General features: G+C 40.9%; 1 protein-coding gene across 1 annotated transcript; it reads left to right on the top strand.

Moving 5' to 3' along the window:
* The first annotated feature begins 4,647 nt into the window (after positions 1-4,647).
* LOC142143052 (hemoglobin heart muscle subunit alpha-type-like) lies at positions 4,648-12,059 on the top strand. Its single transcript, XM_075200769.1, has 4 exons — positions 4,648-4,668; positions 8,394-8,569; positions 10,015-10,219; positions 11,753-12,059. The coding sequence occupies exons 2-4, from the start codon at positions 8,475-8,477 to the stop codon at positions 11,861-11,863; spliced, it is 411 nt and encodes a 136-aa protein (XP_075056870.1). The 5' UTR covers positions 4,648-4,668; positions 8,394-8,474; the 3' UTR covers positions 11,864-12,059.
* Positions 12,060-17,909: the final 5,850 nt, after the last annotated feature.

Here is a 17,909-nt window from a genome sequence, read left to right as displayed (position 1 = left end):
GATGATGGAACTTTGCTTAGATCTTAGTATTATATTCGGAAACATGGACGAACTGTCAAGAGGAAGAAAGTCCTTTTTCATCTTAAAAAACGTAACCCTCATGTTGTATTTCTGCAGGAAACGCATTGATCAGTGGCTGATAGGGCCACTTGGAGAGCCTCGTTGGAGGAACTGCACTTCTGATTGATAAAACGCTCAATTATTCTATTGATAAACAATTTATTGATCCTGAAGGAGATGTTTTGCTAGACTTACTTGTAGATAATTCTAAACTTCCACTGCTAAATTTATAAGCTTACATTTAGGAGAGTGATTCATGGACAAGTCTGAGGTCAGTTAGTCCTCACACCTCTCCACGTGTCAAATCATCTGACTCAATAGCAACCAACCTAGAATAAGTTGACCCCTGGTACCTTCACAACCCCCCTTCACAACCCCCTTCAGTGGGATTACATGCGTTAATCCCAACTCCACTATAGACACTCTCACATTGACTACTTTTGGTCTCCCAGTATCTCTCTTCTCGAATAAAAAAAACCCCATCTACATCAAAGATATCATGACCTCACACCATGCCCCCATTCTTATGACTTTCAAACTAAACACTCCCACACACACTGGGACTGAGATTTGTAGGCTAATGTTCTCACTCTGAAACCTTTAAGCACGTTCTAAATCCATTATTCATAACAAAAATAAGGTATTCATAAGCAAGCTTCCAGCACTGAGCACCAATCTCATGACGGCATACCAATTATACAAACACCATGACCAGCTAAACAAATTTTTGACACACTCCTCACCGAGAGAGTCACACCAGTATGACAAGGTTTAACTGACTTAATTAAGGATGAACTGGCCTCCAAGGACCTTTCTTCAGATCTTGACAAGTTAATCTCCCTCTGCATCAAGATTGACATTCTCTTCAGGGAAGGCACCCAGGAGAAGAAACTCTCCCGTCTCCCATTTGTCCGACTGGCACCCAGATTCCTAGCAAGTTCTAAGAATAAAAGAGCTGATGCTCTCTCTCGTTCCTTTGGCACTTTGGATCTTCAGACTGCTCCAGAACCTAAATCAATTCTCAATCCAGCCAGCATCCTAACACTAACCTAAAAGTTCTGCCAGTTGGTCTTTCCTTTCGAGGATCCCAAATTCCATCTTAAAGTACTTAGTTGGGTACATGATCCGAGACTAGCAGGACATGCGGAAGTTAAAAAGACCTTCTCTCTGATTTCTAGATATTATTGGTGGCCCAGTCTTTGGGAAGACATCCAACATTATAGGCATGCTTGTACCATCTGAGCTCAGCATAAGGTTCCCAGGCAAGTTTTTTTTGATCCTCTTCAGCTGTTAACTATTCCTGACAAACCATGATCCAGCATCTCCATGGACTTCAACTTTTCTTCCAGACATCATCCTCAGACTAACGGGAAAACAGAAAAGAATCCGCAGCTGGAGTTATTCCTGAGAGTTAATGAAAATCAAAACTATTGGAGTAACTTACTTGCATGGGCAGAATTTGCCCACAATAATCATCAGGCACCTCAAACTCACATTTTTCTAGGTTAGCATTCAGATGGATCTCTTTAAGTTTCTACAGGACGAGCAAAAACCTGTCTTCGTGATTTAGAAAATATCAAGATGGCATCCAAATAAACAACTACAAACTTGACAATAAAATCTCTCAAAATATCTTTAATCAGATTTTGTAAGATAGCTGGTGAGTTACTGAGCCCAAAAGGCATGACTGAGTACTCATAGTGGCCTGTATGGTGGAAGTAGGGTGTATACAGTGGTATGCCAAACCCCTACTTCCCGTACTGCCTTCATTGTAACACTGTAAAATACCAGTCACTTCCATTCCCATTACATTTTCCATACCGCCACTTCTAGCTGTCCACTTCAACCACTGGGGTATAACATAATCTGCCTCAAAGACATCTCAGACACCAATAGTTAGAGAACTAAATTTACATTGCATTCAGCACATTAAAGTATTTATAGTATCACATAGGTAAGTGTAGGCACATACACTATATGGACAAAAGTTATCGGACAATTGATCATTACACCAACAGGGACTGTAATGACATTGTATTTAAATACATATACTTTAATATGGAGTTGGTCCCCCTTTTGCAGCAAAAACAGCTTCCACTCTTCTTGGAAGGATTTCCACAAGATGTTGGAGTGTTTCTGTGGGAATTTGTGCCCAGTCATTCTGTAGAGCATTTATGAGGTCAGGCACTGATGTTGGACGAGAAGGCCTGGCTCACAATCTCCATTCCAGTTCATCCCAAATATGTTTGATGGGGTTGAGGTCAGGGCTCTGTGCGGGTCAGTCAAGTTCTTCCACACCGAAATCATCAAACCATGTCTTTGTAGTCCTTGATTTGTGCACTGGGGTACAGTCATCTTGGAATAGAAAAGGGCCTTCCCCAAACTGTTTCCACAAAGTTGGAAGCATAGCATTGTCCAAAAAGACTTGGTATGCTGAAGCATTGAGATTGCCCTTCACTGGAGATAGCCCAAACCCTGAAAAACAGCCCCATACCAATACCCCTTCTCCACCAAAATTCACAGTTGGCATAATGCAATCAGGCAGGTAACGTTCTCTCGGCATCCACCATACCCAGACTCGGCCATCTGACTGCCAAACAGAGAAACGCGATTTGTCACTCCAGAGAACATGTTTCTATTGCTTTGCACCAACGCTTGGCTTTGGTCTTGGTGATGTGTGGTTTGCATGCAGCTGATCGGCCAAAGAAATCCATTCCATTATTAAGCTTCCGCTGCACAGTTTTTGTACTTTCATTAATGCCAGTGGAAGTTCGGAACTCTGCAGCCATGGAATCAGCAGAGTGTTGGCGACTTTTACACACCATGCGCCTTAGTAGTCGTTGACCCCGATCTGTGATTTTACGTGGTCTTCTGAGTTGCTGTTGTTCATAAATGCTTCCACTTTCTAATAACATCACTTACAGTTGACTGTGGAATATCCAGCAGGGATGAAATTTCACGAACCGTCTTATTGCAAAGGTGGCATCCTATCACAGTACCACGCTGGAAGTCACTGAGCTCTTCAGAACGACCCATTTTGTATCACAAATGTTTGCAAATGGAGACTGCATGGCTGGGTGCTTGATTTATACACCTCTGGCAACCGGTCTGTTTGAAACACCTAAATTCAATTATTAACAAGTGTGGCCAAATACTTTTTTCCATATAGTATATATATAGAATTTGTACTTGTGATCAGTTCTACATATTGTTGTAAGTATGATTGTTGCCTTTTCATTTTTGTATACTTTTCTTTTTGTTTGATGAACATCGTGAACTATTTTTTATGTTAAGCATTTAATGATAACATTATAATCCTTAATTAATTTGGATTTCACTGGTTAATCACTCTGAGGAGTTCCCAAGAGATTTGTTTTACAGGTGCATTGCTGATTAATGTATTCTGATTGGATGTAAGCTGTTTAAATACCTGCTGATTCTACCGACACCTTCACATATCCTCTAATGTAAACAGCCTGATTACTCCATGGGAGTGTTAATATCCACCTTATGTTTTATATACCACTACCTGTGATTAATTGGATACATCCATGGAATTGTCTATTCTTTCTGTGAAGGAATGTATTCACCAGGAATACTAAGGATTCCTTCTCCCAAGTTAACATATTACAATACACTCTGATTAATGTATCTGTGCTTGATATCAGAATTCAATAGTGCTCTATGCTTTTACAATCTGTTACAATTTCTGAGATGCTTGATATGAATTGATTTCAACATTAATATATGTATATGTATTGAATAAAGAGATGATTCGTTTTCATAAATCTATTGGGAACGCAAATTATTTTTCATTTTCAGGAACTTAATCAGTGCATTGAGCTTCCTATTTTTTTACATATATTTTAATTCTATTTTTAGAGAGTGAGCACCTCCTCCTCCTATTGGAAGCAGTGCATACACAATATTCCGTTATATATATCTATTGAAATATTCTTACATATATTTCTTATCAGGTCCGACCTGATATCTAGATTGTGGATCAGTGATGGAGGAAATAAAGGTGACACCAACAGGGAGAAACTTCTGTTAGGTGTTTGTGGTTATCATGCATACTTGCCAACTTTTCCTCGTTGACTTCAGGGAGGTGGGCGCGCGGGGGCGGGGCTTGACAAATCACACCATTTTGGCGGGGCTAGGATGACGCGATATTTGGGGCATTAATCCCCGCCCCCGCCACTTATCTATTGCAGGGGCAAGAATGGGAGGTTGCCCTGCTCTCCTGGGACATTCCGGGAGAGTAGGCAACTATGTGTTAAACAAAAGCAGCTAATGAATCTCTAGAGACTGAAGTGTCTTTTACATTTCCGTCTCCATTACTGAAGTCATGTTGTCTTACCTGTCAGTCTTTGATTAGATCTTGGTCTCCATGAAAATGGCCACCTCCATAGGCATCAATACATGGACATAGGACAAAATTTCTGAACTGTGTCATCATGTCACAGATGGCGAACCCAACCACGTCTTGTACTGGCTCAGCATCAGGGAGAATGCCAGACTCTTCAGGGAGTGAGGGAGATCACCCCTATTTCAGGGAGTCTCCCTGACATTCAGGGAGTCTCCCTGACATTCTGGGAGATTTGGCAAGTATGTTATTATGTCACTAGTTTGCCCCTGGTGTGTATAACTGTTCAGGTTTAATAGAAATGTCCACTAATATTTTAATTTTAAAATCCTATTCTTCAATTGTTAAGATGATTCTAACCTTTATTATCCATTGCTCTGCCCGTGCATGGTTATAAAATGATTTAAAAATCAGTGCTTTTGCAACAGCAAGGGTTAACTGTTCTGCAGAGCTGCAACCTTGCAAAAAGTAACAGTAAATGGAACATTGCCCTAGATTTACACATTAAGGACTGGATTTCCTATTTTCTCTCTCGCACCACAAGGCCAAGATAATTTTTTAATTTACTGTCAGCGGCTCCCAAAAAGCCTAACAGAGAAACAATTCTGAAGCATGTTGCATATTGAATAATAATCCAACAGTGGTGACTTGGGTGGCAGCGTGCCAGGTTAATTACTGGGTCGTGCCATAGCAGACAGTTGCTGCCTTATCTGTCACCAGGATGGAGGGAATACAGTCCATTGCCAAACTGTTTGTAGCTGTCAGACAGCGGAAGGTATCACTGCCACACAGAAATCCTACATATTAATATGTATTTACACCTTCCACATAGCTAGCTCCTCACTTACCTTATCACTATGAGCTTAACATTTTTAGGAGTCTGCTAATCTATTACAGTCTGTACCCAGCTGCGATCCAAAGGCCGACCTTGAGGCAAGACGATGTAGCTCAGAAACAGAATTTGTGTCTAGTAGAAGTAATATTTTTCCTGCTTGATGTATAAATGATGTTTATGAAGATGTTCCATCACAGCTTGAACCTGTTCTTGATGTTCTTGTAAGGAAATCGAGAAAATGAGCATGTCAGCCGGATAAATAACAACAAACCGGCCAATTTAATTCCTAAAAATGTTATATGCTGTAGGTACTATGGAAATTTTGCAGGGGCACTACATAGTCGGAAAGCATGACCCAAATAAAATCTTTTCTTTTAATTTCTTCCAGGCAACAAATCTACCAGGCACTCTTGTAGCCAATGAGGTGGTAATTTTTCATCACCAAATTCTTTATATTTTGGAGGTAATTGTTCCAATACCTTAGAAGAGTAATTATGGATTATTATTATTATTATTATTATTATTATTTATTACCATTTATTTATATAGCGCCACTAATTCCGCAAGCGCTGTAGATTTTATGCCAATGTCTATGGATACTCTGAGATAATCAAAGCGGAGGCAGATTGTTGTAGAGGAGGCACACTTGAAACTAGGGGTTACATTGTTACAGGGGTACACTAGGGTTTACACTGATGATTTTGGGAAGGGGTCCATGATGGCATGTGAAGATACCGGGTTTATCTGGCCCAGTGCTACCCAGTACCTTCTAGGATTCGTATGGTCACTCAGGCAAAATGCAGTTATAAAAATACAACAGTATATTTATTGTCATACAAACAACACTAGAATATTATGTACACACAGTAAATAAATGCCAGGCAGATTTACCACATTATCTGTCCCTTACCCCAATAACTTAAGGAGATATAGTCACCTGCTGTCCAGACTTCATGACCCATGGATCATTCTCAGCTGCATATATAGACTCGAGTTAGAAAACGACAATTCAAAACTCCATCTTGCACCTTCCTGAATGAAATCCAAGCATGAACCCCCCTCCCCCCTGGAGTTGTTCCTTATATATCACAGGTCTAATTTCCACAGTCTTTCCCCTCCCTGGGCAAACCCCTGCGTCTATTCTACTTAACCATTGGTCAGTGCTGGACTGGGGGGGGGTTGGACAGGGGAGTGAAGATGAGCTGTCCTTTCAGAGAACCTCCCCTGTTAGATGGCCTGTCTGGACTAGCCTGGTGAGAACAATGGACACTAATTAGTTTTCCTACTCAGGTACATGGCAGCCTGATCCCTACCCATAATCCCCCTGGCTTCACTTTAAAGACAATGAATAGCAACCTTACTTCAAGTTATCAATATACAATAAACAATATACATATGTACACTGAACTACAATGTCCCGTTAGCCACATGTTATTGAACAATGCAGTTGTAGTCTGGTGAGCTGGGGAACAAACAGCATGGGCTATAAAAAGTACTATAATCCACATTATGTGAGAAATGAGACATGCTCACAGGGTTATCAAACTCATTTCGTCACATGGCACATTGAGTAAAATCGCTGCCTCACGGTAGAGGGTTCATATGAGTCCAACCTGGGCCTTATCTTTGTGAAGTTTGCATGTTCTCCCCGTGTTTGCGTGGGTTTCCTCCTGGTACATCCGTGTCCTCTCACAATCCAAAAACATACTGGTAGGTTAATTGGCTTCTGACAATAAAGGAGCCGTGTGTATGGAATTTGGACTGTAAGCTCCAAAGGAGGAGGGACTGATGTGAATAACCACATAGGACTGTAACCGAGCGTAGATAAGATGGCTGCAGCATTACAAGCGAAACTTTAAGTGCTTTAAGCCCTATTTAGAGAACGTTGCTATATAAATAAAAAATATATACTATTTTTATTATTATTGTCAAAGGAAGTCCAGTAGGAGTGTATCGGGTGTGAGTCTTTTTATTTCAGTTTATTTTTACTTTCGAATGTTTCTTTCTTAGAAGTCGTAAGGAAGTTAGAGGTGAATGGGTATATTATAGTCATCTTAGCAGCTGATATTTCACAGAGAAGTTTTAGGTGGGACAAATAAAACATATTCACGTGTCAACAGAAGTGGATAATAAAGACTAATTCTGCCTCACAGCACTGGGGTCATGAGTTCAATTCCCGACCATGGCCTTATCAGTGAGGAGTTTGTATGTTCTCCCCGTGTTTGCGTGGGTTTCCTTAGGGTGCTCCGGTTTCCTCCCACACTCCAAAAAATATACTGGTAGGTTAAATGGCTGTTAAAAAAATTGGCCCTAGTCTGTGTCTGTCTGTCTGTGTGTTAGGGAACTTAGATTGTAAGCTCCAATGCAGCAGGGACTGATGTGAGTTCTCTTTACAGCGCTGCGGAATCAATGGCGCTATATAAATAAATGGTGATGATGATGATGATGTCCATAAGCGTTAAAGATTTTATCACATCTATGGTCCTATTAAGGATTTATTTACTCCTGAGACCTTTTGTCACAGACTTGTCTTTAATACAACACAGATTGAAGACATTTGTAAATGCATGTGAGATGCAAATATAACACCTTTTAAATGCATAAATAAATGCAATGCACAAAATGTATAGGAACTGCCCGCTTAGGTCTATGTGTGACTAGCAAATTACTGATGAATGAATATTTAGAATAAACTGTTTTCTATTCTGACCTTATGTAAACATGCATAGCAAAATAAAATACATAAATATACATGTAAAGTTTTCAGAAGCTTATCAGGACTGAAGATAAATAAAATCATGTGATAGACACTTTCCTGTCAAATGTTGTTAAACATTTAATTATTTTGGGATATTTTATCCATAATAAAATTACATTATAAATAAGACATAATTTGTTTGTGTTATTATGTGTCAGCTGAATCAGCTACAGTATTACCAATAAGAGGAATAAGATGAAGAATATAAACTAATACACAGACTGGATCTGCCTCCCAGTTCCACCTAGATCAGAACTAGTCCCAGGCTCCTGTCCTAGATATTTTCAGACAGGCCAGGTTATATGGATATCCTGCATGAGCACAGGTGTGTCAGTCACATGATCCTCTAATGACCCATTTGTGATTATATAAAGGGATTCCTAGAGCCTTTGTTATTAGAGGAGATTGAGCATTGTATTGTGTGGGCACTGAGAGAAGAGAGATCACCAGATAAGATGCTTCTGTCAGACAGTGAGAAGGCTGCTATGGACTCTCTGTTTGAGAAGATTGCCCTAAAAGCTGAAGATTTGGGGTGTGAGGCCCTGGACAGGTGAGAATCATAGTTAGGAGCTTGTCACCTAGACTGTGGGTGTGGTCCTTGTGTTATGTATAAATTGAAATTTTAGGTTACTCTGTCCCTGGTCTAGTGTCAAACTTGCATTCTGCTGCTTATTGGAGGGAGAGCCAGTAGTTTCTATGCTTGTTTAGAACCTTGCAGACACTACAAAACCATATGAACATAATGCTATGTTTGTAAAAATAACTCATGCTATGTATGAATATTGTGGCAGGGTAGTTATCACTAAATGACCTATTTTGCTTTTCAAAACCTTCCTTTCTTAGTCCTTGTGCTGAGCTTATAATCCTTGATGTCATTTAAAAACTGATCCTATACTAAAAAATGTAATGTGGCTCTTAACATTTGTTGGAAATGTCTTATAATGTAGTTCCCCTACTGGACAGCAACTGGTTTTTTTTAATATATATTTTTTTTTTTTTTTTTTATCTGGAACAATAATTATTCTGAACCACAGGTAACCCACCTTTTGTTGCTGAAGTCTAACTACACGTGTAGGATCATTTTTCCTTTAGTCTTGCTGTACCCCTTACACCTGATGCTATATCTTCCTGTCACATGTTCCTCTTATCTTACATGAATGTTAAAAGTGGCTGCTAATCAGGAATAATACTAGGGCTCCTATACAACACTGTAGGTCTGCAGAGAAAGTTATATTTTTTGACCTGAGCCTCTGCCAGTTTATAGAAAGCCAGTTACATCTACTCATGGGATAAGCTGGGTGGATTCTGGTGTTGTGCAAGAAAATGCCTCTCTGCAAAAACAAGATTTCATTTTGTAGGGTTGGATATGAAGAGGGGGGGGGGGGGGGGGGGGGGAGTAATCTTACAAGGGTGATGCGTGATTAGTTGGAGGGTGCAATCAATAGCAAGAATGCAGCTAAAAATGCAACTTTATCATACACCCTCCCTGTCACCCCCAAAAAAAACACATAAAACGTGTTAATATTTGAGAGTTGTCTGGGTGTGATGGTGTTGGCTCTGTATTTCTTTGACTAGGGTCAGGCAGCTTTGTTATCCATCTATATCCATAGTTTCAAAATGGGAGAGGATCGGGGATCTTGGAATGTTCACAGTATTTCAGGAGGTCACTCCCTCCCATGTGGTCAGTAGAACTGTCCATTCATAATTATCTGAGCAAGGTCAGGGAACTAGGTAGATCCCAGTTATACATCACCTGTAAAGAGGTTCTGCACATGACTACTGTGCAGCACTTTCCATAAGCTGACTTGTACATCCAACTTTCTGTTCTAGTTTAGAGTATTAAAGACAGGCTTTACTGGAACCACTTCTCATATCTCTGAACTGCACCTGTGACAAACATCCTGAGATACTAACTGTTCCATGTAATGAAGTCGAGATGTTTCCTCCTTGTGTGTATCTACCTCTATAATGAAGCTATTTCTTAATGTCTTCTAGGCTCTTCCAGAACCATCCTGAGACCAAGGCTCATTTCCGTAACATGGACCTGAGTCCTGGCTCCAAGGATCTACACACCCATGGAGGGAAGGTGGTTAATGTCCTTGTAGACGCATTGAAGAACCTGGAATACCTTGCAGAACATTTGTTCCCTCTCCGAGACATGCACACAAACACTCTGAAACTGACTGTAGATATAATCAAGGTAAGAATGTGACCTTTAATAATCCATGGATGTACATGGGTAGTGCACATGAAATGGGATCTGACACTTTACATCCCTGAGAATGCTCATCCATCCTCCAATCTTCTATTCTCACTAGAACCCAGCAGTTCCCTCTCCCCAATGTTCATAAATACAGTAATACACACATGTAGTGTCTTGCACTAATGGAAATGCCATCTTCCCAAATTCACTAGAATAAATAGCATGACCATTACCAGTAAGCTTGTGAGAAGGACAAGGCCATGCTTGCATGACTAACTTTAAAAGAGTAAGGTATGGGATATTGCCATAATTATTCTTTCCTGACATCTACAGAGATGCTCTTGCTGCAAATCCCATCTGCTGCCTATAGTAGAGGAAATGGCTAATCTCTCCTTGCCTAGAATCCTAACTTGCATAGCACACAGCAGCTCAAATGTAAGGCAAGGAAAATCCAACCCTCTGATGTATATGGGCTCTGCATGGGTTTCATGTTGTAAAAACTTAATCACAATAATTTGAACCTTTTTGACAAATATTTTGTATGTTCTTGGTTACGTGAATAAAAGGGTCTGGTACCTTCATGTGTCTTTCATGTGTCTTAAACCAGACTTAAGAGAAGTCCATTGTGCAGAGATAAAATCTAATATCAGCCCTTTGGGGGGGTATCATTGTAAAGCTACTCGGGGAATATCAAGTCGCAAGTGTTGTGGGGTGCAGTTGCAACAGAAGTGAATAGTTGCACCCTACTTTCATTAGCTGCCCTAGATCAATGTCCCATATGTAGCTTGATTATGATACAATGAACATTCAGCAAGACCCTTATATCTGCATAGGTCCTGTGAGTTGCTGCTGGTTATATACTGGCTATATCTTGGCTTCACCCTAGGATTTCTGGAAAGAAATGCAAATCGCTCAACTTCCCCATTTGACAACATCTAGAATGGATAACACTTTTATGTAATTGTCAAGCCCTAAACTGCAGATGAAAACGAATAAGCTTCAAATTCACACATGCAAGTTGGATTAATGGCTTTGTTTCTGTATCCAGGCTAGAAACTTGGTGGCTCTGGATGCATGATTAGCCAGAGACTACAAAATAATTCTCCAGATCTCTAACCAGAATTCCTAGGTTCAGGCTTGGTCTTACTACTTAATTCAATGGCTAGCACTAGCTATTGTACCCCAGCTAGAGTGACGTGCATGTCTTCTGATATGAGAAGCATTTTATGACATTATTTAAAGCTTAGGCTTCCTGACCATGTAACCTAATGGTACTGAAGCTGACAGTTCACAAAGTGATGATGATGAAGCTCTATACATCCTGGGTTACTAAATGTAACTACCTGTCAGTGGGTTGGTTAAATAAATGTTAAGATTGGAGATGACTATAAATTGTAGTATTACTTTTAGAATTTCACACCTTGTGTTTAATATGGCTGTAGCTTAAAATGGGACCTACTAATGCTCCTTACATCTGTTGCACTTAACTGTAACACCCCCACTAACCAATCCCTCTGCCTCCCTCCCCAGCTGCTGTGTGACTGCCTCCTGGAGGTCATCATCAAACACTTCCCTGATACAGACCGGGCAGCTTGTGACAAGTTCCTCACTGCAGTGGCTGAAGACCTGATCTCTGGCTAAATGGGGAAGAGATGGATCTGTCTGCTGTGAACCAGTCTAATGTCTCCATGTACACGATCTACACTATGACTCCTGTATCAGGATGGAGGATGATGCACAAAGACCAAGCTGGATGCTGAACCTTACAGGGTCATTCAGTTGTATTATATAGTGTGTACATGTTCTGGTGATCTCTCAATAAAAAATTATGGACCAAGCTGTTTGTAGTGAGCTCTGTCTGCAGGGACCAGGGGCTGTAATATGACTGGTTGACCAAAAAGGGAAATTCCCACACTGTAAATGTCCTAAAGTTTTATGTATTTGAGTGAAAAGTGTAGTTATAAATTGCATTATCCAAAGGTGCCTTTACATGCCTGTGTTGCACATATCTTGTAAAGTTAAAACTAAACAATGGCATGTATCTACATGAAGATGTTTAAGAGCATTGACACTATCAACAGGGCCATCTTTCCCATTGTGCACAATGGGCAGGTGCCCGGGGGCCCTGCAGCCCAGGGGGGCCTGTCGGAGGCAGCAAATAAAAACAAAAAAAACCTGGGAAAAAAATAGACAATACTTACCTTGCGGTCAGCTGGCGATCCGGCTCCCTCCCTGGTCTCCTTCTCCGTTGCGCTGGCAATGCATGTCGGGCGTGACATCATCACGCCTGCCCGACATCCATTGCGGAGCGCGTCGGAGAAGGAGACCAGGGAGGGAGCCGGATCGCCAGCTGACCGCAAGGTAAGTATTGTCTATTTTTTTCCCAGGTTTTTTTTTTTTTTTTTTGCTGCCTCCGACGGGCCCCCCTGGGCTGCAGGGCCCATATATATAATTTTTTTTTATTTTGTGTGTATATATAGGGGCCCTGGTGCACTGCTGTGCCCGGGGGCCCAAGATGTTCTTAAGAGGGCCCTGACTATCAACAATGCTCAAGTTGGTTTTCTGTTTAAGAATTTTTTTTTAATCTACCACCAAAAAGCAAGGATTTTGTCACTTGAAAAATAGACCCATAACCATATATCTCCTGACACTAAAAGGTTAAACTATTTCTTTGTTTCTACACTTCACAATTCTCACTAAACACTCCTGCACTTACCAGGCACATAATGCACTCGCTGGATGTGTGTGACTGTGGACTTCTAACACACTCTTTCCTCTTCTGGTTAACTGATATTTTTCATACCTACTTATTACTGTTTCTACAATAAGTGTGGAGCTTATCTGGAGTTTAAACTGATGGACTGAAAGCCGACACTGAGTCTATTTATCAGATTTATACAATGTGAGCACTCAACCAATACGGTTTTATTTGGTTAAGAGCAAGACTTAATCTGCTTTGCAGCAATGAACGTTGACTATTCTGAGCTGTAACAACGAATGAAAAGTGTAATATTACCTCTTTCCTTGGGCGGGTCCGGATTTCATATTTTCTCCCTGCAGGCCAAGGGTGTTTAGTTTTTTTTATTATTAAAATGGATGTTTTATGATGCGTTCTCCTTTTTTAGTAATTATATTACACTATTATTGACTGCAAGAGTCCGTGTTTCTAAAAAGAATTAGCCTACAAATAGGACAAAGGGTATAATGGAGCGCCAGGGCCGGATTTACCGCTAGGCAACCTAGGCACCTGCCTAGGGCCTAGCGGCTCTTGGGGGGGGGCACAGCTGGGGGGGACAGGAGCAATTAAAAAAAAAAAATGTTGGTCCCTCCTGTGGGGGGTAGGGGGGTGCCACGAATCAGGGGAGGGGGGGTTCGGGTGCTGTGAGTCGGGGAAGGAGCAACATGGGGCTAGTGTGGTGGCTGATCTCCTCCCTCCTCTGTGTGGCCTGCTGTGTGTCACATGGGACATGCACTACATCATAAGTGCCGTCCCATGTGTGAAGGGGATGAATACTCCACAGCTCCTACAAGGAAAAAGGTAAGTTGGGGGAGGGGTGGGGTAGTATATTAAGTGTGTGTCCCCACTGCGTCCGCGTATTGTGTGTGTGTCCCCACTGCGTCCGTGTATTGTGTGTCCCCACTGCGTGCGTCTATTATGCGCGTGTGAGGGGCCACTGTGTGCAAGTAATATGCGTGTGTGAGGGGCCACTGTGTGTGTGAAGGGGGGGGCCCAAACCGATATCTTGCCTAGGGCCCCATGAGGTGTAAATCCGGCTCTGGAGCGCTCATTGCTATTCACATGCGCTTAGTTACGCCGCATCCACATAGGCTATAACCTCTCCAGGGGTTTCCAATTCGCAGTCTTGAGTGGGTTGCTGTCACAAAATGACCACTCTGTACATAAAGATATCTGCAACTTAATTTTTATTTCTCTCAAATATTTGGAGCTGTTCATCTTGAATTTCAACTAAAGTTTTGAAAAATTACTAAAATTTTACTACTGTTTCTCCACAATTAAAACAGCAATTGTCACAAATCTTCAGCACAGCTGTGAAAAAGTACTGAAAGTTCTAAAGGACAAAACTATAAATTTATAACTGGGAGAGTGAGAACACAAAGTAGAGACATGATACTGCCAAATGGCAGCGCTAGACCATGGCTATAAACTCTGTTCTCCAAGCAAATATTGTGTCAGCCCTGAAATTCTCTTCTTGCAATATTGCTGCTGCCTAATAGATAATGTTACTGCTTGCTAATTCCTAATTATTTTGCTATTTTAAACAATGCAGATTCAGGGTTGTTTTAAGAGCTTAGAGGACCCTAACTAAAAGTGCAACAAATGGGCCCTGAAATTATTCAACCCACATGAGTAGAAGATTGTAGCTTTATTGTAGTGTTTCCCAAACCCAGTCCTTGGGGGATCCCCTAACAGTGCATGTTTTCCATATCTCCTTGCTGTATACATTGACTGGCATGTAACAGATCCACAGGTGCTATAGTTATTTCACATGTCACCGGGAAAACCTGCACTGTTATGGATCCTGAGGACTGGGTTTGGGAAACACTACTTTATTGCTAATCTTAAGCAAGATGGCACTACAAGGCCAAGATTGACATTTGCACTTTCTTTCAGTTCGAGGTGCATTACACCCTGTGTCTTGAAAACGTGTCTACTTTAAGATATTAGTGGGTTCAGGGTAACAATCCCATTAGTGGAAATTCTGTATACAAAAAGTAGGATGTAAGAATTTTTTTTGAGAGCAAAATAGTTTCACTGATACATTTAGTCTGTAAAGTGGCTTATTATACTTTTAGAACTTCAGAGGCAAAATCAGAGATCTGTTAGGACTCGGGACAGTTATGTCTTGGGCTAGGTGTATGGTTAGACTTGGATTAAAACTTAATTTAGGTTCAGATTTAGAAATTTGGCTAATGTAACAGCAATGTAAGAGTAAGTATTTATCTTAGAAGATTGAGACTAGTATTTGGGCTACAGGGTTTTTTTTTTAATTTTTCCCAATTTCTTATGTTCATATTTATCTTGAAGGATGAAACTAACCCATTACAAAGAAGAACCTCTTTTCCTACTAGTACAACCTTTTACCCTTTTGTGATGCAAGTGGTTTTACATAGCCGTCTACCCCTGGGTTTATTCTGGTCAACTTGCTCCTCTCTCCCCTTTTCTCAGGCTCTGTGGGGTATTTAATAACCAATTTAGTACTTGAGAAGACATGTTTTAGTTAATGTACAAATACAGATGGTGGATCAATAGGCCCCCAGACCATCTCACGGTGAGATATCACTCCTTTATTTAAGCCTACTAATTGAAAGGTAGCACATATATTTGGCAGTGATTTGCAAGTGAGCATCAGAGCTAACACTCACTCACCATGGGGATTTTCACTCTGTTCCTTGTGGTACACTGTCTCACACCTGGTTTCTCTCTTTTGTTCCAGATGGACGTCACACCCTACATTTACCTGAACTCTTGTCCCTCTATTTGTCCCGTCAGTGCACTCACTGTCGGCAGACAAGCTGGCAGTGTCAGACAGGGCACACTATCAGCCCCAGCATGCCCATCTCTCAGTTTACATGCAGTGCTCACTAAACCCTAAAGTCCAATCAGATTGGTCTCAATACACTTACAGTCTCAATGTAGGTCAGTGCTTGGCAAGATGGTGACCTCAAGTGGAATAGAACTTCCTGAAGGTAACTTAAATGGTAATACTTAGACCCAGAAGCTGACCACACCACCGGGCATTTAAATCCTCTGATCCTACCACAGGTCCTATGACATGGTATGCCAAATAAGCTAATCATCCTGTCTACTAACTGTTGAGTGTTAAAGGTCCCCACCCTCCCTCCTTCCCCATTCCTTCCATCCTGGAAATACTGAATGGATTGCTTAAAATAAGCTGCCATTGCACAAGTATTTCTGGTACTGAAAACGTCTTTGCATTATTATTTTATTTGTACAAATTTCCAGGCCAGTGAATGTTTGTTTGCACAATAAATGTCACATTTTTTATCATTTTACAGAGAATGTGATTTTTTTTTGAGGAAAGGAAAAAGTGTAAATCCCACCATGAAATTCTTGTAATCTGTGTTTAATCTTTGATTAAAATGACGTCTGTGACTGAAGTATTCACACGTGAACTTTATCTAACTGGATGACCGATGAGCAGACATTACACTCTATCTACACTAACACCACTACACATACCCCACAATTTTCCTACACGTTTCCCTCTGTCCATGTATGTCTATAATTATAGAACTGAAGAAGCACACGCCTATACGGGGTATCCATGTAGAGAGTGGCAATAGGGTACCCTGGGAAGGGAATAAGAGGCTGGTTGAGGAATATTATAAGCTTGCCTGAAGAGATACGTTTTCATAGAATGGTTGAAGGTCGGAAGACTAGAAGAAAGTCTTATTGTGTGAGGGAGTGAATTGCACAAAGTGGGTGCAGTCCAAAAAATATCCTGTAAACGGGAAAGGGAGGAAGTGATGAGCATGGAAGAGAGACACAGATCTTGTGCAGAACGGAGGTGTCGAGTTGGGAGATATTTTGAGAAAAGTGAAGAGAAGTATGTTGGTGCAGTTATGTTGATGGCTTTGTATTAGGGATGTGCACCGGCGACTTTTGAGGTCTCGTGTTTTGTGTTTTGGATCCGGATTTTCGTTATTTTTGAGGTTCGGATTTGTCTCGCAAAACACTTGACGAAAGGTCTCGGTTCGGATTTAAGGTATTGGATTCGGATTTTTTTTGAAAAAAACATAAAAAGTTTAAAAATCAAGTTTTTGGGCTTATTTTCACTCCTAGGCTATTATTAACCTCAATAACATTCAATAACAAGCATTTCCACTAATTTACAGTGTATTGTGAACACCTCACAATATAGTTATTAGTCCAAAACGTTGCAACAAGGTATCTTTCTGGACTGCGTAGAGGAGTGGGTCACCACAATATATATTAAAAACCCTGAACTTTTATGAATCGCACCAATAAATGTACCTGGACTGCGTAGAGGAGTGGGTCACCACAATATCTTAAAAACCCTGAACTTTTATGATTCGCACCAATAAATGTACCTGGACTGCGTAGAGGAGTGGGTCACCACAATATCTTAAAAACCCTGAACTTTTATGATTCGCACCAATAATTGTACCTGGACTGCGTAGAGGAGTGGGTCACCACAATATCTTAAAAACCCTGAACTTTTATGATTCGCACCAATAATTGTACCTGGACTGCGTAGAGGAGTGGGTCACCACAATATCTTAAAAACCCTGAACTTTTATGATTCGCACCAATAATTGTACCTGGACTGCGTAGAGGAGTGGGTCACCACAATATCTTAAAAACCCTGAACTTTTATGATTCGCACCAATAATTGTACCTGGACTGCGTAGAGGAGTGGGTCACCACAATATCTTAAAAACCCTGAACTTTTATGATTCGCACCAATAATTGTACCTGGACTGCGTAGAGGAGTGGGTCACCACAATATCTTAAAAACCCTGAACTTTTATGATGCGCACCAATAATTGTACCTGGACTGCGTAGAGGAGTGGGTCACCACAATATCTTAAAAACCCTGAACTTTTATGATTCGCACCAATAATTGTACCTGGACTGCGTAGAGGAGTGGGTCACCACAATATCTTAAAAACCCTGAACTTT

Source organism: Mixophyes fleayi, chromosome 3 (genome assembly GCF_038048845.1).
Source record: "Mixophyes fleayi isolate aMixFle1 chromosome 3, aMixFle1.hap1, whole genome shotgun sequence".
NCBI lineage: Eukaryota > Metazoa > Chordata > Amphibia > Anura > Limnodynastidae > Mixophyes > Mixophyes fleayi.
This window is presented reverse-complemented; position numbering and strand designations above follow the sequence as displayed.

Coding starts and splice junctions, on each gene's coding strand:
- LOC142143052 (XM_075200769.1), top strand. CDS start 8,475: ATGCTTCTGTCAGACAGTGAGAAGGCTGCTATGGACTCTCTGTTTGAG. Junction 8,570..10,014: donor GGGTGTGAGGCCCTGGACAG/GTGAGAATCATA, acceptor AATGTCTTCTAG/GCTCTTCCAGAACCATCCTG. Junction 10,220..11,752: donor TGACTGTAGATATAATCAAG/GTAAGAATGTGA, acceptor CTCCCTCCCCAG/CTGCTGTGTGACTGCCTCCT.